The sequence below is a fragment of the Thermobia domestica genome, chromosome 5 (genome assembly GCF_964235325.1).
Source record: "Thermobia domestica chromosome 5, izTheDome1.hap1.1, whole genome shotgun sequence".
In the NCBI taxonomy this organism is placed as follows: Eukaryota; Metazoa; Arthropoda; class Insecta; order Zygentoma; family Lepismatidae; genus Thermobia; species Thermobia domestica.
In genome coordinates, this window is record NC_137458.1 from 101,863,411 (window position 1) to 101,888,478 (window position 25,068).

Genomic DNA, 25,068 nt, shown 5'->3' on the forward strand with positions numbered 1-25,068 from the left:
TTATTTACACCAATATTCTGTTGTACGTCGCTAGCTGACTTTACATTCAAAGGTAAATTAACTATTGCTTTGCGGTTATTGAGGAAGCCTTTGTACTTGTGATTTGTAATAAACAGTGGTAACGACCTTCAGAACCTTCACCCTTTAACAGTCTCACACGCGACGATTTAAATTGCTTTGTTAGATCAATTGCTTCTCTCAATTGGTTCGACCTCATTGGCCCCTCAAAGTCAGGCTACTGCAAGACATTGTAGGTTTCGTTCGTTTACCCACGACACGATTTTACAACAAGGAAGTAATGAGTATAGATGTAAGTACTTTGACTCAGGTGAGTCTCCCTTTGATTCATTTACCTGTCAACGTTAGCAGTCTCAGGAGCAAGTTTGAGAACTTTGTGTTGAGTCGACGACATGTAGAAACATGGAATTGGTGAATGTCTGTTTTGGGTAATCGATCACGCTCAGGAATCTCTGTGGTGTCACCATCATCTCATTCTGACGTCAGAGGGACAGTCAGGTCAAAAGCAATTGAGAGAGCACGATCTGGGTCTTTGTATCTCAACCACGACGCGAGACACATCGGAGTTTCCCACCCTTTCGGGTCCGGCATTCAATGCCAGTAGGGTATGTATGTAGGTTCTAGCGCACTTTTCATCTCATCAGTTCTAGCGCACTTTTTAAAATCTCAAATTGTCCTAGCGCAAAAACATTTGCATAAGAAGCACGAATAAGACAAAAAAACTTTAATCCAACACACATGACATTGAAAAGAAATCTAGGACACATTTTATTTCTCCCCAGTACTTTGACTATTAGCACAGTAATAAAGCACAAAGCATTTTGCAGAAGGATTCAATTAAGTATACATAGCGCAATGTATTTAGATAACAACAATTCTAAAATGAGATTGCATAGGCGTATAGGTTTTAATAGCATTTAAAACCAAACAAAAATGAAGTAACAATTTTGGATATTTTTTTATTTCATAAATCATAAAAAAGTGTATAATTTGTGGAGAATTAAAACAATACCAAGAATTTGCTCGAAATGGAAATACAAGACGAGATGAGTGTAAAACATACTGGAATAAAATGAACAAACAAAATGATGAAATAGAAAGATGGACGCGTTTGCTTATAATCTAAAAAATCCTGAAAATTATCTGAAGAAAAATTTACAGATTTACAAAACGAAGTGAATTATATCAAAGTAATGTTTTTAGAATTTTACATTGACTATAAGAATGGAAAAGTTCAACTTGATGAAAGACCAAAATATAATCTTCATAAAATATACGAGTTGTGGAATAATGCTTTACCCTATAAGAATTTAGACTACTATTTCAGTTTTAAGTAACATCATATTTTTATGAATCATATTAATAATAAGAAGTGGAGTGATTATATAAATGCATTTTTGAAATGGATGGCAAGTATGATGCCTTATTCACATTAGGAGTAAAGATAAATAAACTACTGTTTTATAAAATTACTCATAAAACGCCTATATCTAAAACTTAGAACTTTAGTGCTATCTTTGATTGAATAAATAGATTTTTATCCAAATCGGTCCACAGATGGCTGAATGATGAGAAGTTAAAATTTAGTATGCTGAACACAGTCAATTATATATTTTGTCTCTCATATGACTAACTGTTACATACATATATACTCTTGCCACACACGCACACACATAGAATTCACTTCAGAAGCAAGTTTCAGTTGAGAAAAAAGCAATGACATACATGTACATGAGATTTATGATCATTCTTTTCCCTTCTCCTCACACCAACATACATATATACATTAGCCTCTTTCCTTCAACAGAACTTCTACCTAGTAGCTGTGAGATGCCGCTGTACCGATGACGTCGTATAATCTCTGTTAGACAACGTCATACGTACATATACAAGCACTCTTTTTGTCTTCACCAGAGGGCGCTACATCAATGATTTTGTCTAATGCTCGTTATACTACATCACACATGACGTCACTGAATCCGTAATAAAAATATCTCTTGCTAGTATACAATCCTTTAGAGAGTTCACACAATCTAGAAAACAGGATTGGAAACTAATTATTTTTAATGTTTTACCAGAATTGTTAAAATTGCGAATTAAGCCTTGAAAATTACCAATGAATTACCACCAAATAAGGTAAACATGATAATTTTTTGAACACGTTAATCAACCCTGTCATCATTGGCGTAATGGTGGGTGCTATTTTTAAAATCGTTATATGGCCGTTGTTTTTTAACCGATTTTCAAAATTCAAAAGACAATCGATACAGAAAAAAATCCGTCATTTTCTTAATGCATTATAGGTTGCATAACTCTCAGGATAAATTTTGAATTTGCTGTAACTTCGAAAAATATTAACCGATTTTAAAAATTCAAACGACAATCAATAGAGAAACAAATTTGCTATCTTTTGAATGTATTGCAGGTTGCATAAGTCTAAGGATATTATTACAAAAATCAAATAACTCTCTTATTTATATATGGATCTTTAAAATAAAAAAATGGCATTGCGTTCTGAATGTCTTGAGGTCTTACTTTTATAGCTTTATAACCATAAAACTCTTAAAATCAATTAACTATAATTTAAAACATACTTAAAATTACAAGTTTGGGTACTGATAGTGGAACCTTCTGTTAACTTCGTTCTCTATAGGAAACAATGATTCCTTAAACTCAGTCCATTGGTCATACTTCAAGCTAAATAAACAACCGTTAATACCAAAATCTACTTGTACTTCGGTTTGCATATTTTTTTTCAATTACATTGAAATCATTAGTAAGTATAAACTTCTCTTGGAGATCCATACTAACCAGTCCATTTTTTTTCTTTAGAAAAACTTTTTTAATCATTCTTGTTATTTTTGGATTCATTTCTAAAGTAAAACTGATGTATTTTATAACCATTATCTAAATCTTTCAAACCTTCATACTTAACAAACTGCTTATATTTTTCATGTCTTTCAACACTTGCTCAGTATCATCATTATATCTTTGTGGTAATAACGTCTTATATTTCTCATCTAAATGTACTAAAACTCTTTGAATATAACGTTGTGTTTGAATCAATTTCCATAATGTTATCTCGTACGGTTTTTATAACTCATCTATATGAAGTAATCTCAATGCTTTAACGTCATTTTTCTTATTCAAATAATTAGACATAGCTTCTTTTTTATTATAAGGTAAATGTTCATTTTATGAAAATATTCATAAAACCGCTTCCCATTTGATATTTAGATACAGAACTCAACAGTTGGCTAATATCTTTTAGGCCAGTGTATTTGATTTTTAATCCGTCTTTAATGATCTCATCAATCATTGTATCTGTTAAGTGTTTTGTAAATCTAGGTGGAAGATTGACCTTAAACTCTTCGTATTCAACTAAAATGGTCGTTTCAAAGTTACTTTTAATCTTTTCCATTTTCTTAATGTTGTATTCTGTATCTAATTCTAGTTCTCTCAATCCAATAACTTGTTTTCGCTCAAGAATTCCAAGTTTATTTAAAAGCTCAATATGACTCGCCATCGTATTTATTATATAGAAAATCAATGATCACTCTTCAATTTTTATGTTTAACAAAAAACTTTTTAATCACTTTTGCTAATTTTAAAATAGCGTTTATGGAAAACCTCCATAAGCATTACAAAAAATACAATTAACTATCTAAAACTCTTCTACTACTTTCTCATCCTTAGGGTCACAAATAAAGTTCTTTTGTGCAATTAAAATCGCATATAGTATGATGAGTTACAGCTTCTGCAAAGTCTACTACATGTTTTATGTTTGTTCTCTCATTTACAGATCTATTTTTGTCTTACTACAATTAATCAAATACATTGGTCTGTTATTTATAAACTCTTAAGGTCATAGTATATTTCGATATTACCACATGTTATTCTCTTAAATGCAGTATAATCTTCATACATCTTAAAATAATTCCTGTTAGCAATATCTAAGTTTCTTGATTCTTTTGAAACTACCTCATTCCTTCCATTCTTAAGATAGATATTCTTTACCTTTCAATGATCGAACTTACTTGCATCTGCTGTTTGTTTACCACTTCTATCAGTTTGAAACATTACAACTACGAAATTAGTCATATCAAATTGTCTAGAATTAAATTGAGTAGTAACATCGAACTCCAAGGAAGAACCTACAACAGTCTTCTGAACACACTGATATGTATGGAATGAAAACATGATTTTAGGTTCTTTAAGAATATTCAACTTTAATGCGTAATTAAATTCGTATTCAATAATAGGCATTCTTATCTCCATATTCTTTATTATTATTTTTCCGTCATGAGGAGCTGTTGCACCTGCGCCTGTTCCAGTTCGTTTGTACAAGACATCGTTATTGTTGTTAGCTTTTTTAAATGTTATTCTCAATACACCTTTCCACATAACCTCTTTATACACACTTAAAAAGCCTGGAATTAATCTTAATGTCTACAAAACGCTAAAGTCCTTTCGTAGACTAAGTTTATCATCTCTTCAAATCCTGCTTGTTTTAGATATTCAGCTTCTGGTTTGGAAATTTTTAATGTTCCAATCGCTGTAGATGTTATTCCAGGTAGTTCAATCTTATCTATAACAACTCCATGCCTTCTAACCTCAATTTGCGAAAAGAAGAATGGTAAGAATTTATCTACAAGCTTTATAGTATTTTGGACCAAATGTCCCTCCAGCTGATGCACCAACAACTTTAAAAGTCATATGACAATCTGCTTTGTGTGGATTTATAAACCCATCCGCCAGGTCGAAATCAAACTCAATATCTTTGTTAGCTTCATTCAAATTATTAAATTCTCTTGTGTTAGGTTTAAAACTTTGTAACACGTAACTCTCAATACTATCAATCTATTATAAAGAAAATCATAAAACAACGCTTTTAAGGGATGTACCCATAAAAGAATTATACATAATAACATTTAAAAACTTATAATCCCCATCCTAACTTAACCTTAGCATTCATAGCAGTACCAGCTCCAAAACCAGCTGATCGCTCACCAATTGATGCATCATTACTAAATGCTCTATTCCATGCTTTAGTTTCTAGTTCCTTATCTGCAATATATCTTGACTCTGTATCTTTATTGTCTCTCTAGTATATATCATGTTCTTTCCAAGCCTAATCTAATGGGTTAATACCTTTATCACCTCTTTCTAATCTTTCTTGTAGCTTCGTAAAATGCCCGCAGTGCAAAAATCCTGGTATATCTAACTCTGGTATTCCCTTCATGTTTAAAATCTTATTCGTTAGAATCGTAGTGGTAAGGTATTTAAAATTTTAATCAAATAATCAATACCTTTTGAATCATTAGGAAAAAATTGCGAGAGCTTATTATTAATCATACTCACTATACCTACTTTCTCATTATACAAGTTATTATTACCAGCCTTTTCTTCTCTATAACTATTAACCGATCAATTAACTTTCTCACATCGTCCATCCATGTATATTCTTTAGGTGATTCGTTGTATATTTATATTCCTTCCCCAGACTTCGGTCTTTTCTTTCTTGGTGGTGTTGGAGGTAAATATGGCTTAATATAATCACCCCAAATAGGCTTGACAATATTAATGTGCTTAGAACCTCTATTAGATTCTACTTTTTTTATCTCGATTATAGTTTTGGAAGGCACCATCTGATTCTATTATTATTTCCTTGTACTGTTCAAAATCATCATCATCATAATCTTCAATGGTTTTATTAGTATTCATCCTTAAAAATTCCAATAGACCTTCTGTTCCTTTATAAGTTTTACCATTAATTATCAAATCATCACCACTCACTTTAACTTCAGAATTGCCTATCTTATTTTATTTTCTTCCATCTTCTTCTTACTCCAAATACACATAATTTCTTTTACTACAATATTTTGTTCAATCTTACCAAAAGATTGTGCTGTTGTTAAAGGCTCTACTCCTTCGACTTTGTCTTTAATTTGTTTTCTCATTTGCTTTATTTCTCCTTTTAGAGGTGTATCACTACTATTTGAAGGACTATCATAAGTTATATTTTTTGGTGTTTCTAGTAGACTAGGATCTATTGAAATCGTTCTATGTGCAACAGGAACAAGTTCAGTTATTAGATTGTTATTTTGTTCTGCTACTTCTTTGATCTCACTTCCTAAATTTTGGATAGCATCAATTACAGGTTGTTCTTGTGTCTTAAATTTATCGTATATGCCTGCTCTTTCTTTCTGCCAAGATTTGAAGCCCTTTATCAAGAACTCCTTTAACTTAATATTCTTATTAATTTCTTTCTCATCCATTTATTATATAGAAAACGAAAAAACGTGAAAAGCGTGATAAACGCCAAAAACGTAAACCATGAGAAACATCAAACGTTTATATAGTGTTTACTCTTGTCCCTATACTTACCATTGTTTACCTTCCTTGTCATATCAATTACTATAAAACCATAATCGTTTTGCCAACATTTTGAACACATCTCTTTAAATTTACCATAAGGCATATCTCCTCCACAAATTCGTTATACATAAGTTTAAGATTAGCATCATCTTGTGTAAATACGCATAGGAAGTTAATGTTATCTCTTATAAGCTGTTTAGATACTTTTGAAAGTCTGTGCAAGATAGAAACAGTCTAAATCTCTATGTCTATCTCTCGTAAAGTAAGTTCTAACAGTATCTTGATTCTCCAAAATCTAACCATCAAACACAACGAAAGAGTATTATTCACATTCATCAACAGGTACAATACAATCATTACTGCTTAAGAACGTTGCTATTTGCTTTTTGAACTTTAGATCTGCTTTTTCAAATCGTTCTTTTAATTGTTCATACTTTGGATGATTCATGCTTTTAGAATATATGTATAAGTAATAATTGTTTAACCAACCTGGCTGTAATAAGAAGTTAAATAACAGAAAAATTTTACCACAACCAGATGGACCCACAATAAGACATCGAATATCATCAGGTGTAAGTTCTCCATTTCTTTTCTTAGCTGTTGTTTCTTTTATCATCTCTTTTACATCCCAATTAATAGTTTTCTTACTCATTTATTATAGAGGAAATTTTGATTCAGACCCGGTAAATCGTCGGATCCTTATAAGTTAAGCCCTGGGTGTTAGCACCTTTTATGATCTTATATCTTTAATTTGTTCTCTGATCTTATGAAACGTTCTCTTTATATATTCTTCATCCATTTCACCATTTAATGTTATTATCTCCTCTAACTGTTCTTTAAATGAGTTAATACAAGTGACAATGGTTTTATATTCATCTTTTCTTATGCTTATGTTTAACTTAGAAGACAAACCTGTTATAATAGCACTTCCAGTTGCAAGAGAGACGTTGTTAATATTGAGTAAATTGTTACAGGTATAAAAATATTAATAAATCCAGTTGTTGCAGAAAGTATAACCGATAACGTAATCAAAGTGTAGTATGCATATCTAACAATTCATAGTTTTCTCTTTTTCTTCTTTAAGCTGTATTCTAACTTTTGAATGATATCTTCTATTAACTTGATTGCTTTCTCTCTTGGAATATCTCTAGGTAAATCAAACTCGTTCATCTTCTGCTTTAAAGAATAAACTCCATTACGAATTAGACAACAGTAACAACTATTTAAGTATAGGACTAGTTGGGTTTTACAGAAAATACTTAACTCGAAACATTACAGTAAAAAATAATAAACTACTTTTTGTAGTAACGAACCTAACCATCCTGATCCTACAAAACAACTTATAGTTCAACCTGGTCAATATAGTTTAAAAGAATTAGAAGAGTATATTAAATCAAATCTTTCATACTCCACCGGTACTTTTAGAAATATTAAATTTACTGAGGATAGAGAAAAATAGAGTTAAAACATTTAGCAGGCATTGTGATATAACCTTAGATACCATTAATGCTGTATTAGGTTTTAGCGAGTAAAACTTAGCTAGGAACATAAAACATGTTGGAGATAAGGTACCAAAGTTTCGCACATTTGATACTGTAAATGTTCACTGTAATATACCAGAGAGTATGTTTGTTAAAGATACGGAGTAAACACATAGCGAAACAGGAATTATAGCATCATTTAAAACACATGCCGAGTTTAAACACAGTATTATTTACGAGCCTACTTATCCATTATTTTTCCCTATATCTAAAGACAAGGTAGATAATTTTGAGATAAGGATAACAGATGAGAATTATTCCTTAATTGATTTTGGTGGAGCTACAACAACTGTACTTTTACAAACCAAGATTTTCTTTTAAATAAATAGGAAGATGTGTTCTATTAAAGGTTGTATGTTTAGTGTTTCTTACAGTGAACTAAAGGATTTAAATATAAATCATGTATTAACAAAGAAACAACTTAACGATAAATCCAAGAAAATTAAAGAAAGTAAAGGAATGGATTTATCTCTAACTACTGCACAAATGAAAAATATTAAGAAAGAGCATATGGGTGGTTTTATCTTTACAATTGCAGCTTTTGTAGTAGCTTTAGGAGCAGTTGGCTCATTAGCAGGTGGTGCAGCAGCGATTACTAAAACTGTACTTGATGCTAAGAAAACTAAACAACAACTTGAAGAACAGAAAAGACACAATATGGCTATAGAAGGAAAACAAGGAGCAGGTAAACCAAAGAAATCAAAAAACTAAAACCATTGACCAAATTCGATATAGAGAGGTTGGTTAATAAATTAAAGATAAAACGATTTCGAGGTGTATTTATGAGTGACGAACTTCCACGAATACCCTATGTAAATGAGTGTGGTATAGTCAATTTCGATAAATCAGAAAACATTGTTACTCATTGGATATGCTATTGGAAAGATAACAACGAAAAGTACGTATTTGCTTCTTATGGTGGTGTTCCTCCTAAACAACCAGTACAATATCTTGGTACCAAAAACTTATTTTACAATGACGAACGAATATAAGACTTTAATTCAGTTATATGTGGTCATCTTTGTGTTAAGGTGTTAAATCTTCTAAATCAAGGGTATTCTTTTAGTGATGTTATGTATATGATTAAAAATGATTAAATATTATTAAGTTTAAGTACTTTTATGGTTTATATTCATAAAAGTTTTGTTTAAGATAAATATGGAAGCTATACACAATAGATTTTTAGATTATTTTGAGAAGCATGGGGATGCACTAGATGCACTAGATAGATATAATTTTTATCAGTATTTTGAGTATGTTAGTGAGATAGACTTAAAAGATAGAAATAACGTATATAAAGTTATTGATTTATGGAAAACGTTAATACCTAATTTTTTGTACACGGATGAAGAGTTAAAAAAGTTACGTCCCATAATTACCTTAGAGGAGTTATTGTCAAATTATAGTTCTAGACCATTAGAATGCAGTAATTGTGGTAGTAACTCATTAACGAATGGTATGAATAGCTACATTTGTGATGATTGTTTTGTAGAGAATGGTTGGGTTTACAGTACTAATGAAGGAACGAAAGCTGGTTGTGCAAGGAAACCATGGTATAATACTACAAAACCATTGAAGTTACAGTGATCTCGTTTACAAGCTTTACAGGATAGAATTATTTCCAAAGATGTGTTCAAGGTGTTAACTGATGAATTTAGAAACATACCAAAAGATTAAATATAAACAAAAGATGTTCTAGAAGTACTAAATAAAAAGAAATACACAAAATATTATCATGATGTCTATTTAATACACTATCACGTCACCGGTCAAAAACCATTAAAATTACGACATATGTAAGAAACACTTATAAACTAGTTCGAAAACTTACACGAGGCCTTTACAGAACTGTATGCAAAAAGAGTATTGTTTATTAATTTAAAATGTGTATTGTACTATCTGTTAAAAAGCATGATGTTCATGTTGATATTGATTTTAAAAATTCACCTAAACAAATAGAGATGTTAAAGAAATGTTTTGAAAAATTAGGAGGGACATTTTCTTTATAATAAAGGAGCATGGATATATTTGGTAATGTTGTAGACAGAAAAGGTGATGTTGATATAGTGAAGAAAAATAAAAATTATTGAAGAATTTGAATGATGTTGTTAGTCAACTTAAGTCAATAGAAGCTCAATAAGAGAACGATAGAGAACGATTTGAAGATGTATTAGAAACGTTAAAAAATAGCTACATAAAGAAAGATTTTCAAAAGATTAGGAACGATACTACTAAATTTATTATGCAAAAAGAAACCATACCCTTTTAATGACGATTGAGAGCTAAAAACGTTAAGGAACCAATCTTTAGAATATTTAATCTCTCTAATGGTTACAAATTTCTCTGACTCCGGTGCGAGCGGTCCCGGGTTCGATTCCCGGTGTGGGCACTTGGTCGAAAAAGTGTAAAACACTTTTTCAGGCCAGCCACCCTGAATGAGGTTTTCCTGAATTTTCCTCATTCACACCAGGCAAATGCCGGGGTGGTACCTAACTTATAGGTCCCAGGCCGCTTCCTTCCTTCCCCAATCCTTTCTTCCTTCCCTTTCCCCGGATTGTGTGCTCGCGGAGGGACGTCATCCCTCAAAACAACGTGACGGGTTAAATGCCCTTAGATGCCGAAAGCCCAGAAATCTAAATCTTATCCCCTACAAATTTCTCTATAATGGTACAATAATGCACATGGAATTAAGTTTGGATAAATACTTTCTATTAATATATTTAGGTGATACTTTGATTGAAAATTTACCCTTTAGCTTTAAGAAGAACGATATAATTACGATTAAACCAAATAAACATTCTGCTATGGAAGAAGGACAATTATTGTTTGTTATAATGTACATAGAAAGAGAGCTTTCGTAAAAAAACATCTGCTATAGAATAAATAATAACGATAATGTATTGTGTTAAATGTAAGAAATCAACAGATACGAAGAGACATACCATTAGAATTGAACAAACAAAGAATGGGAGATATCTAAAGAAAGTTATATGTAGTATATGCGGAATTAATAAAACTCAATTTGTTGAAAAGAAAGATTGACTATATGATGGTAAGGTGTTAAATAAGACATTATAGAAGAAATTCACAAACCATTTAGAAAAAACTTTGACAGACTAAGTGTGGTTATAAAAAGTATCCATGATCTTTGGCAAGCTGATCTTGTAGACATGGATAGCGGAGTATTAAAAGGTGTTTCCAAATTAAATAGAGGCTATAAATATCTGCTAACGATTATAGATGTGTTTTCGAAATATGCGTTTGCTGTTCCTGTTAAAGATAAGAGCGGTAAGAATGTCACAGAGGCATTTGAATCCATATTAAGAGCGAGAAAACCTAGTAACTTACAAACTGTTCAAGGTAAAGAGTTTTACAATAAAGAATTTAAGAAGTTAATGGAGGAAAATAAGATTAATCATTACTCAACCTATAGTGATAAGAAAGCTTCTGTTGTTGAGAGATTCAATAGAACACTTAAACAAAACGTGTGGAAGAAATCTACAACACAAGGAAATTAAAAATGGATAAAGATATTACCAAAACTGGTTAGTGAGTATAATAATAGAGTACATAGAACAATTGGTTTAAAGCCTATAGAAGTTAATAAGCAAAATGAGCAAACAATATTGGAGAAAGTGTATAAGAAAGAATATAAGCTTGTTAAACCCAAATACAAATTAGCCGATCATGTTCGTATAAGAAAATCGAAAGGGTTATTTGAGAAAGGATATACACCTAATTAGTCAACAGAAGTATTTGTTATTAGCGAAGTTATTCCATCTAATCCGCCGACGTATAGAATTAAAGATTTAGAAGAAGAAAATGTGCAAGGTAGATTTTACGAACCAGAACTATTAACGACGAGACATAAAGATGAATACTTGGTGGAAGAGGTGTTAAGAAAGAAAGGTGATAAAGTATACGTTAAATGGTTAGGATTTGATGATTCACATAATAGCTGGATAGATAAAAGTAATGTTGTAATTTAAATATAAATGTTGTCTTTTATGGTATTATAGCCATAAAAGGTTAGTTTGAATGAGATAATGGTAACGAAACGTTACTCTTCAACAAAGGGTAACGAAATAAAGTTAAAAATAATGATTTTCTATATAACAAATATGAGTACTATGGATAGTTCTCGTAGTTTAAATGATATTTGCTACGAACAGATTAAAAACAATTATTGGTATGGTATTTTTGGTGATTTTAAACTTATTATAGATACGATTACAGCATACTTCAACGCTACTATGTTGTGTCAACATGGTGGTAAGAGGTTCAATCACTGGTTACAAAATAAAGCAACGAAAGAACTAATAGCTTATATTTCAAGTGCCAGACTCCGTGTGTAGAAATTATCAAAAAAGTAGCAGGTGGCAAAGGAGAAATATGGAATAAAATAAGAGGAACGTATGTTTGTAAAGAATTGATTCTACATATATCACGATGGTTATCTTCAGAGTTTTATCTTAAATGCAATCAAATAATTTTAACTACTTTACGCAAGATTTTATACATCTTCAAGAAAAAAACAAGAGTAGAAAAGATAGAACGATTAATGAACGATTTAAGAATAGAAAACACAAGACTTGGAGAGATAGCAGCACCATATAGAGACGGTAATTAAAAAGATAATTGCCTAATCATATACAAGAAGTACAAACTTAATGATTTTTTTCTTTTATTATGCTATCAAATGTCAAAAGAGAAGCCTATATAAGCCTCTTAATGAAGCAGAAGAAAAGTATCCAGATAATGAGGCAATATACGAAAAGTTTAGAGATCGTAACAGTATCAAGTTGTTTAATCCAATGCTGCAAGAGCTAGATATTCGTAAAGATAAAGGTAATGAGTTTTGGACAACCCCAGCAGAAGAAGAATTGATTAACAGTATAGATTGTTTATATGATAGGTTATAGTGTAAATATGATTGTTGTCTTTTATGGAATAATGACAATAAAAGGTGAACATAGGTTTTCGGGCTACTTTGAAAACTCATTGTTTATAGTAAAACTAGGTGGTAACGAAATAAAGTTAAAAATAATGATTTTCTATATAATAAATATGAGTACTCTGGATAGTTTTCTTAGTTTAAACGATATTTGCTACGAACAGATTAAAGACAATTATTGGTACGGTGTTTTTGGTGATTTTAAATTGATTATAGATAAGAGTACAGTATACTTCAACGCTACTAATTTGTGTCAAGATGGTGGTAAGAGGTTCGATCACTGGTTAGAAAATAAGCAATCAAAAGAACTAACAAGGTATTATGATGAGAAATTTAACTCCCGGAATTCTGGGGGTTGCTCATCCACATATTTATTAAAAGGAGGAAACAAAGAAGCGAGCACAATTATCCCAGGAACATATGTATACAAAAAGATATTTCTCTCTATTGCCATTTGGATATCACAAGACTTCTATGACAAATGCTATGATATTATTGAAGACTATTTCGTTTCTTGTTTTGAACAGATTCAAAAAGACCAAGAAGAGTTGCAAAGAAGAGTAGAAGAGATAGAACAAACAATGGACAGATTGAGAATTCAAAATGAAGAACAAGAACAAGAAATAACCAAATTAAAATAAAGAAGATCCAAGGAAAGTACACAAACTAGTTATTATTAAAAGGAATCTCTCTCCTATTCAACTACAAAAGATATTAGAAAAGTACGACATAGACAAAAGAGAACAAGTACAAAGCTCTGAGAGTTACAGGATTTGGGTTGGAAGAATTCAAGAGTGTAATATAAAGACAAGATTACAATGCCTCCAAGAAAAATATCCAGACATGGCTATATTGTCTAAAACCAAAGACCCAAACTAGATTAACCTTCTAAATAAAATAAAAGAAAAGTGTGATTGTTATTTCGCATGGTTGTCATGTAGACCTGAAGAATGCGGATGGAGAAGATGATGAGTTTGTTATTGATTTGTTTTTAAGTATAAGAGACAATTAACAATAAGTTTTGTGTTTAGATATTGGTAATGGTAAGGTTAATGAGTTTTGGACATCCTTATCAGAAGAAGATTTGGATAAAGAAATTGATTGTTTATATGATCAGTTTTTATCTGATAATTAAGGTTAAGACTTTTGTGGTACAATAGCCATAAAAGGTGATTATGTAAGCATCAAACAAAACATCTGTTGTAACATCGAATGCTAAATTCAATATACTACCTAAATCGGAATTATTATGGTATCTTCTTATTATAACTCTCCAATCTACGAAATGTCTAAATAAATATATAAACTCTACAGAGAGGTTTTGATAAATTGAAATGTTATACCAATGAACACTGTCTTTGAACTCTGCAATAAATCCTTATGTTAAATTTTGAAACATTGAAATCATTGACCAATCTACTTTGTCAGCGTAATCTCTTATAAGGTTTTCTGATAATTGCTGGGTCCCACAAAAGTGCCGCCAAGAAAGTTTATCTGCATATTCTCATATAAACGCTTCAGAGAGTTTGCTTCCATAAGATATAGCATCAAAATCAACTTTGTATATAAACTTATTAATAAATTCTTCAGATAGGTTTTGATTAAACGATACTTCTCTCCAATGAACTCTATCTGCAAATTTTCTTATAAAGTCTTCTGATAAGTCTTGGCTTCCCGAAATAATCTCCCAATCAACTTTATCAGCCAATTCTCTTATAATCTCTTCTGATAACTTTTTCCATGAACATATTTCGCTCAAATTAACTTTCTGCTGATATTTGTCTTCTGTAATGTGATCATAAGTTATATTCCTCCTTATAATTGTCATAACCTATAGATAACCATTGCTCATCAGTCAGTGAATCTAACATCTCATCGGACAAGTTCATAACGTTTGCATAGAGAATGTTTTGTATAAGATACGACTTCTTTTCTTTAGTAGGTTTCTTGAACAAATGATCTAACATACCTATGGATATGCTAAAATTTATTTTGTTTTCGTCATTATAGCCACCAATATATAAATGTTTACATACACAATCAAATATAGATTTGTAAGATAATATTTCCTTAGCACTAGTCATATTCACCTGTTCGTTTATTCTTAGATTTTTAAAATTTATTTCATTTTTGATTTTTTTAATAATAAATATGGAAAAACATTTTGATTTATTACATGATAGACTTGAACTAATTCATCATGATCTTAAACTCTTAGCAACACTACTAGAGTAGCAAGCTCTGTTAATAGAGAACCAATGATGATAAAGGAAAAAGAATTATTAATAACACAACAAAAAGCACCTGATTTGGGTAGTGATAAATACGAATATGATAGTGATGATTATGACGATGAGTAAATTTACAAAAATGATTCAGTTTTAAAATGTGTATATATAACTTTGATGGGTTATTCCCATGAAAGCTCTATAGCAACACATCGGGAAAACATATGTAAGCAATGGCAGGCACGTGCAGATGTTTAAATGATGTGTTAGAAAAAAATGAATGAAAATGATTAAAAAATTTTTGATGAACGATAAAAATTGAAGAGTGATAATAAAGATTTTCTATATAATAAATAAGATATTTATTATAATAAATTTACTGTAGTAGAGTTAAGACGACAATGTAAAGAAAAGGGAATCAAAGGATATTCCCGATTACGAAAACATGAACTAATAAACCTTCTTAAACAACATGACGATGAACAAAGCCGAAGACAGATTAGAAATATATTCCCATTTCAACAAGAAGTAATTGAAGAACCGAAACCTACTGTATACCAATTAAGATAGAATTAGAAGAAACAGCACTAAAGAAGCGTTTACAAACTATTAAAGTTGAAAATATAGGAGGATATAAAGACCCAATAAAATTTTTAGATACAAGTGGAAGAGTTGCTATTAACAAAATCAAAGAGGAATTAAAATTTCACCCTGTTAAAGTTAACCTTGTTTTCATTTGTGATTATATAAAAAGTAAAGAAATACAAGAGCGCAATTTCAAAACATCAAACGAGAGAATATTAGCATCAACTGACTTAAATGAATATATACATCATGCAAAACAAAAACTTCGTAGAGAAAAGGAAGAATTTGAAGGTAGAGGATCAGGATGGACATTACATCAAATTAAGTACTTTCATATCAGATTAAACAAGTATGTACCATTAAGAGCTTCTTCCTATACTGAACTTCCTAAAGCAATTAAAGATAAGAAAGTAGTGATTAATGTTAAAAATAAAGACAATAAATATTTCTTGTATTCTATTGCAAGCTATTTAAAACCCGCACAAAAAGATCCTCAAACAACTTCTAAATATAAACAAACAGTTGTAGATTTACAAAAATATTGTGATGGTATTGACTTTCCTGTACTATTAAAAGATATACCAAAATTTGAAAAAAGAATATTTCCATTAATGTTTACAGCTATGATAAAAATAATGTATATCCATTTCAAATCACAAAAGAAACAAGCAAGGAAAACATGTTAATTTATTATATATAAAAGATGATCGAAATAATAATCATTTTTGCTGGGAAAAGATCTATCACGATTAATAAGAAGCCAGGTAACAAAACATGAAGAAAAACTATACTTCTGTGAGAGATGTTTAACAAGACATTTTAGAAATTGCTAGGAAATATTTTTGTTATGAAGTTTCTCGACGAGAATAAAAGGCCAATAGTCACTTCGTAAGATTTAAAACTGAATGTGAATGATTCTACATAGATTCCATTACAGCACAACACTTAAGCAAGCTTAATAAGAAGGTAAAACGGGAAGAAGATGAAGACGATCATTTTTATGACGATTTAATAGTATAAATGTATCTTCTGAAATGGTAAGATAAAGAAACATTGGAAGAAATGCATTATTATATTGTAACACGGTAACGCACTTCGTAGAACAAGAAATACTGTTATTTTCCATAATACATATAAGGGAGGAGAAATAATTTGCCGACATGAAGGAACACGGATTAATTTCTACCTCAGGGAAAAGCAAAATATAGAATTAGTACAGAAATAAATAACAATGTTTCAATTTTTATTCTGAAGTTTCTCAACGAGAAGGAAATGCCAAGAATAACTTGCTAAGATTTAAAACTGGATGTGAATGTTTCAATATAGATTCCATTACAGCTCAACACTTAAGCAAGCTTAATAAGAAGGTAAAACGGGAAGAAGATGAAGACGATCATTTTATAACTATTTAATAGTATAAATGTGTAAGAAAAAGACACATTGGAAGAAATACATTAATATATTGTAACACGGTAACGCACTTCGTAGAACAAGAAATACTCTTATTTTCCATAATAGATATAAGGGAGGAGGAATAATTTGCCGACATGAAGGAAGACGGATTAATTTCCATCTCAAAGAAAAGCAAAATATAGAATTAGTACAGAAATAAATAACAATGTTACAATTTTTAAAGGAGAAATTATAACTATAAGGGGAACTGCGATGTTCAATACAACAAATGAAAGTTTGAATCTACTTGATGTTGTGCATTTAGCGCTACATGATGCAAGTGAGTCGGAGTTTCCTGAAATCTGTTTGGAATTTTCGAAATTAAAACCAGGTTTGGCTACGTTAATGGAAGAGTATGAATTAATACCAGATTTTGTTACTATGATTTTCAGTCCATGTAATGAGAATATTCTTTGAAATTAGCACACAGATAAACGTTGCTTTGATTTGCTATAAGAAAATCAATGGTGAACTTTGATTGTAGGTCCACAGGTATTTAATGCGATATATCCCTAAAACGAACGTATGTAAAAGTATGTTTTTGTATTTTCTCCAAAGAGTATGTTAAATATAATGAATAGAAAATATCGTTTTTGTTGTTTCGTCTTTATGTAAAGAATTATTATTTAGCAGTGGCGTAGTAAAAGGGCACCAATGTAATACCCGTCAAAGTAATCAATTATTTCTCTCTTTTTTGTATATTCTTACCAAGCGAGCAAATCTAGTACTTTACATAATGCACAATAGATGACAGGAATGACTAACTTATTTTCTCAAAAAATACTTTTTCAAAAAAGTTTGATGTGTAGCAAAAAAGAAGTTTTCTTACATTACGGTACATTGTTTCTCTTCCCCAGGTTGCTATTTGAAGTAATAGATAACTTGAAAGCTGCTTACATTTTTGAAGAGCTTGTGGATAACAAATAAATAAACCTCTGTCACTAAATAAATAAATCCTGATACTGTTCTCTCCATGAAACAACCCGGCGTTATTTCTGGGGCACGCTCATCTTTGGATGAGAATGAAATTGCACTTTTAAAAAATAAGGTTGTTTGAAAATGCTAAAGTCGATTATTTCAAGCAACAATCCCAAGAAGATGACATGACTTGAGTATCCCCGGGTTGTAGTTGCGCCTCTTACCTGGTGACGAGGTCATCAAGAACTTCTTTTCTATTTTGTATGACGGTGATATCATTGATGTCACAGATGGCAATCTCAGTTAGAGTGCAGCAATAAAAATGTATCTGTATAAAATTTCTGTACGAAACACTAAAAATTACTTAATATTACTTTGAAGTCTCTGAGGGTATTTTTACCGGTAATACACAAAAGGTTTTTTTAATATCGTTCTACTGAAAATTCTAATTCCTCTTTTTATTCTTCATTATTTTTTAAGTAAAAAATCTGCAGAATGTTATATAATAAAAGTTCACACTTAAAAGGAGTAAATCCTAAATCCAAATTATCTATCTCTTACTTTCTTAGTAGTTGCTACACTTTTATGAGATTCTTTAACTCTATCTTATGTAAACACCATTGCTAGTTAAAAAGTAAAAAGGAAAAGCAAGTACTCAGGACATAACTTACTAGAGAATTCTTCTGAAATGCAGACTAAACCTTCGTTGTCATATTCTTTAAATGTTCCTGAAAAACAACAGAATCCATCTAAGAATATGATAATTAATAAAAATGGTATTCTATTAGTAGCAGTAATGTCCGTTTTCAGCACAATAATTTAGAAAAGTTGTAGATATTTAAGTGATTTTTGGCGTCTCGTCAAGGAAACCTGTGACAATTTTCCGTTCATTGGAATACCCATCTAAAAAGGACATCATATTAACAGCTCTTGTCAGAAAGTTAATCAACTGCGCCCGAAAATGATACATACAATTTATTTCATAGAAACACAATTAGTGTGCAACTGTTATTTATTATTATGATTTGATATAATTACAATTTAAATCTCTTGACTGATATATCTCACATTCTATCGACAAATGACCTAAAATTATGCAATAAGGGAAACTATTTCCTTTTGGCTAAAAACATGAATCATTTGACACTCTTATTTATATGTGATTTATTATCTCTTCCTTTCATATGCTTATAGTTACTCTATTTTTAATGTACTCCAATTGGAAATATTGATACACATGATACAAGTATTGAACAATAGTGTTTCCTTGAAAATATGAGACATTTTCATACATAATTACTAAAAGAGAGACTTAGAACTATCCATCGTTGGCATTTCTTAGCTTTCTAAATTTAATCATAGGAAAGGATACATGAATGTTTAAACGGAACTATAATAATAATAATAGTAAAACGATTCATTAACTACAAGTTTTATTTACAGAATTTGTTCCAAACAATTTCGTTTTTATATAATTTTCTAGTACTCCTTTGATCCTTCCACTGAGGGGAAAGACTCACTTCTACCAAACTATATAACTTTGTATAATACAAATTTGTACCTGCCACTTTTTAAGAAATAACTCACTTAATAATCAAACCCGTTTAATCGTGACTAAACGTTCACACATACTAATTAATTATATTTGAACAAAAATAATGCATTTTTCAAACTTATTTCTACATTGGTCAGATAATTTAGAATAATTGAAAGAATTTAGCAAATATTGAATACAATTTTTTTAAAATTGTAAATACAATAACTAGTAATAAATCAATATGCAAAATCAAACGTACCAGTAGAATACAAGAGATGTGGAGAACATTTACATTTCTTCATGATAGGCTTGAATTTAAACTGCAGTCGACATGCTACTCTATTATAAACAGGACTAACATCCAGGCTATATTCTGAAGGTAGCACACATTTCCGTTGGCTCATAGCTAATTCTTTGACTGCTGGAGTACTTGTTGTTCCATAAAGTTCAGTAAACAATATGTGTGTGAAACTATCTCCACTATGTCTGTAGAGGTTTTTCGACATTTGAGGAAATTCATCCGGAGAGTTTAGAAACACCTATGGAATAACATTTTTGTAAGTAGAATATCAATTTAAAAAAAGTTTTTACTTTAAGATTAGGTTTCAATTCCTATTAGAAGATAAACCAAAGCCAATGTCAAATTTCAATTGGAAGGAATCATTGCAAAGTTCCTAGTTGTAAAGTCTCTGTATTCTCTAGCTTTTGGCTCACTTTGTCCCCATTTTCTTCTTAGTAATAATAGCAATGGCTTTATATAAAAATATCAACAATGTGTTTCTAGCTAGAATTTCTGTATTTATACAGTGTAAGAGATAATTCATACTTCAATTGAATCGATATTGATCACGTTAGTGATAGACGCAGAGATAAGTAATTCAATCTGCTTCTCTCGTCTGCGAACAAATCTACTCCAATATAATACACCAAAATTATCGCTTTTATGATTACCACGTGACTCAAGCTATTCATTCGATTCAGCTTAAAAAAATAAAAACTATATGTTTAGAATTGTAAAGCTTACTACAGTAATAATTAGTGATCTGCATTTCTGTCCTTTTCAATTACAGTATAACACGACGAAGATCCATATTAATAAGGAATAATAACTGATGCATAAAAGTACATCTTGATAATGTAATCATTATTCTACAAGGCATTCTTAGTCTCAATGCTAGGTCTATTAATTATTGTCGAGTTTTAAAGTTTCAATTTTCTATTTCCAAGAGAGGGGGACTGCTGAAGTTATTGTAATCTCGTTCTAGTACAGTATAACCATCCTCAATTTTTTTTTGAAAATTTCCTTTTATTGGTTGAAATAATACCTTAAAATTTTGAGGGAGATAATTATCACCCTGAAGATATCAGAAACAGACGTGAGAAAATTTATCAAGTGGGTTGGCAACCCTGGAAGTTTTAAACACCATTTATTTCTCGTTAGTATCGGCAATTAGAGGAAATTTGCATATTTGGTGACTTAGAAACGAAAATTTTTCGAACAAGTAATCCCATTGAGTGACCTCATCTGTGAATTTGAGTCATCTTCTTCCTTACTTGTACATGTGTGTGACTTCGAAAGCGCTCAAATGAAAAGAGCACATAGTAAGTAGGTAAGTAGCCATACATATACGGAGAGCAAAACATAATTTTATTTATTTATCAACTTTTAAGACTCAAACGGCATTCAAAATAGAATATTTGATGCTTTTAAATAGATTAAAGATATGATAATGTATTGTGGGTTTTAGATAATTTCTTTATTCTTTATAAGAATCAGAAAGAGCTATTTAAAATCTCGTATATTCATTACCCTTATACTGTGAACAAGATGTATATAATCTGCTGAAATAGTTATGTGCTAAAAAAAATAGTTAAAAATATTTAGAAACTGTTTTTATAATAATATTAAAATATGACACAAGTAAGCAGAAATAAAACAATGCTAAGCTGTTTCGTTTTAGTTAACTATTCGTATGTGTTGGGGTGCGCTGAATACCGCACAGTATGACAACCCTTTTGTCTTGGAACGTGTGAGTTTCGAACAAACGGGTGGTCATTGTTGAACAAAAAAATGAACAAAAATATGCAATTTACAGAAACACCACACAAACTGTGTGACACAAATTATTGTACAGAAACACGCACACACGTGAAGACAAAACAGTAATACCACCCTCAATCACATTTCTTGTGAAATCGTCTTTTCTTAAAGGTCAGTCTTCGTTTGGAGCTTGTCAATTTGTAGGTGGCTGCCGAAAGTTCTCTAAACAACATCCAACAGTTTTCTGCCATCATCATAACACTCCAGTTTCCCTGTTACCGTCGTTCCATGTCTTTCATATTTAGTTGGAAACACTTCCCCTGCTCTTCACTTAGTGCTCGCACATTGTCAGGAAAGTAGTCAAAGGGGGAGTTGAGAAAATAAACTATTAAGCTCATGGAGCAACCAAGCTTTCGAAACGCATGCAACATATTTTCAAACATTTCCTTGTACTGTGGGTCTTTTTGGTTTCACGGAAACGTTTTTATAGCCATAGTAAAGGCAACCCAAGCCTCTTTTTTAGTTGCAGTCATTGAACTGATGAAGTATTTGTCGGATATGAGTCTTCTACTATCAGGGCCAACACAAACAAGTTTTCTCGCATGCTCGTAGTATTTGGGCAACTTACTGTAGCCAGAATAACTTACCAACGTTTCTGAAATCTAACAGGTAATCTTACTAAATTCGATTTATGAACACATTTTTTTTGTTTTTCTTTGTAATCTCGTACTCTCATTCATGACACATTACGATATGTGTCATTGATATCTATCCGGCCAGTATACATGTATTTCCATGTTTCAGGGAGCACAAATACATTTAATCTTCCATGTTCATTTTCATTTTCGTGTGATGCATTTGCAATTTAGCGATTTCCAGCTACCTGTTTGACCACGTTACATTTCGATTCTGTAAAAACTTGACGTCCCAGGCATTTTGGTCTTCGGTGCAACCAAAAGTGTAGCAATCAGCTACACTTACGCGGTCAGCTTTTTGGTTACAGACTTGTGTTATTATTATATATATCTTAAACGATCTGGTTTAATAGTTGCGAGTTTGTACTAATTCTTTCTTTATACATTGTCTTTAGGTAATATGTGCTCACAAAATAACTTAACCAAATCAGGTGAGAAGAAAATGGATTTAATTAGGCTAAGTTTTAGGGTTTATCCAAATAGTTGTTAACTATGAAGCAACTTTATGCTAAATTATGTAAATGAGATCGAAATCGTTATATCGGAAAGAATATTCAATATGAATATTAGAACGCAATGCATGCTAAAGAAAAAAGTAAGAAATTTTTAGACAGCGGGAACTACTTACTTATTAATTGTATCCTCATCGGCAAAAGTGCTTTTACATCGCTGTGACGTTTATATGACCGCGAAGTACTCCGAGGAAGGGACGGTTACATAAGAACTTGTGGTTAATTTTGAAGAGTTTTTATTTGACTAGGGAAATAGCATAGGTATAGGGAATAAAGGCACATATTTGAAGCAGCAGTGCCCTGTCATTTCTGAAAAAGATTCTATTCTCGGTTTTTCGATTTATTGTTTTATGTATTAAGTTAAACAGCATAACATGTATCACTGACAGCGTAGATCGTCTTATTTTTTTAAAATCATCTCAGTAACCTATTTTCAAAGCGTTCATCACTCGCCATCATGTAAACAGAAGAGAAAGATATACAACATCTGTAAAATATATGTGATTCACTAAGTAAGTGTAGGAATTAGTTAAAAGACACATAAAAGAGGGAAGACACGTAATTTCACCTCCTAGATGGGTGAAAATATAATTAAAAATCGCAAAAGGTACCACGTAATGCATCTATCGTTTCTTATATTCTGGGTTCTTTTTTTTTCACATTCAAATATCTCTGTCCGTAGTTACGAGATAACGTGATAAGAGGAATATTTCAATTTCAAGAATAAAATAAAAAAATATCTTTACTTGGCTTAGATTCGAACTCGCTTCTTTGAATCCTAAAGTCAGCGCTCTACTTAATGGGCTTATAACTGCTGTTGCAGGGACTCATTTCTATACCTACCAGTTCATGAATGGTCTGTATTAACGAAGTCGCCCGAGGTAATTGCTTCATTTTCCTATTGCAATAATAATGATAATAACATTAATATTAATATTAATAATAATAATAATGATAATAATAAGATGATGAAGAGGAAAAAGAACGGAAGGTAAAAAGTCGCATTCATTAAATGTTCGTTCTGTGGATTAAGTCCTAATATGAGATTTTAATAAATATATATAATAAAAGAAGCCTGGTATATATAATAAATATTTTCCGTTTAAAGTTCAATATCCCGTCCAGCTACTAGTCTATATAAGACGTTGATCTATTACTTAACGTGGAACGGTGGAAAAACAGCGCATGCAAATACCGGTTAACCGAAAACAGCCCATGCTCAAAAACCATAGATGAAAATTTTGCACCAGGCTTGCTCGCCCTCGAGCTCTCTTCTTTCAACTGAGCTTGCTCTCACTTACCTCAATTGGGCTCGCGCTTCCGACCATTACCCTCAACTGTTCTCACAATCACTCGCGCTTGCGGTCACTTGGGCTCACTCACCTCGGTCGACTGGCTCGCAGTCACTGGAGCTTGCACTAACACGAATGGGTCAAGTTATGAAATAGGTTGAGAACCACTGTCACAAACTGTTTAAAATGGTTTATAGACATTTTTAGGAAAGATGAACCAGGAACAATTACAGAGGTCCCTTAATTTTGACAACCCGAATGTCTTTACTATGTTTTAGGTTGTATAATTGACAGGCACATTTCTGGTGAAATAGATATAAGGACAAAAAGAGCGCATGGACAAAAACCTCACAACGTCAAAACAGAGCAAGAACAAAAAAGTGCATACAAAATACCACGCGGCAACCAGCGCATGAAAAAAAACCGGCAAGGACAAAAACAGCGCAAACAAATACTGCGTGAGCGAAAACTCCCCATGGACATTTTGCCATGAACCATAGATGAACCTTTTACACTAAGCTCGGTCGCGCTTGAGCTCACTCTTTTCAACTGGGCTAGCGCTCACTCGGACTCGCGATAACATACCTCAATGAGAATGGCGCTTACCTCTCTTGCTTTTGCTCGTACTCATTAGGCCTTGAATTAACACATTCTTGAACTCAATATTCTTACCTGGGCTCGCGCTCGCTTGGGCTCACGTTCACTTCTTTTTACTAAGCTCACACTCACTCGGGTTCGCGATCGTTTCCATCAACATGGCTCGTGCTCACGATCACTTCTCTTCTCTGGGCTCGCGATCACTTCCCCAAACTATGCTCGCACTCACACGAGCTCTCACTCAATTCTCTAGAGATGGCTTGCGCTCAATAATCGTAAGTGGGTTCACGTTTACTCGGACTCACGCTCACTTCACCCAA

General features: G+C 31.6%; 1 protein-coding gene across 1 annotated transcript in view; it reads right to left on the minus strand.

Moving 5' to 3' along the window:
• LOC145684675 (uncharacterized) overlaps positions 1-25,068 on the minus strand; it is a 106,818-nt gene that overhangs the window by 35,278 nt on the left and 46,472 nt on the right. Inside the window, exons 3-4 of the mRNA XM_081757061.1 lie at positions 19,871-20,150; positions 18,746-18,802 (exon numbers count right to left, since the gene is read on the minus strand). Of these exons, the coding sequence (XP_081613187.1) occupies positions 18,746-18,802; positions 19,871-20,150 (337 nt within the window). The remainder of the gene's footprint in view (positions 1-18,745; positions 18,803-19,870; positions 20,151-25,068) is intronic.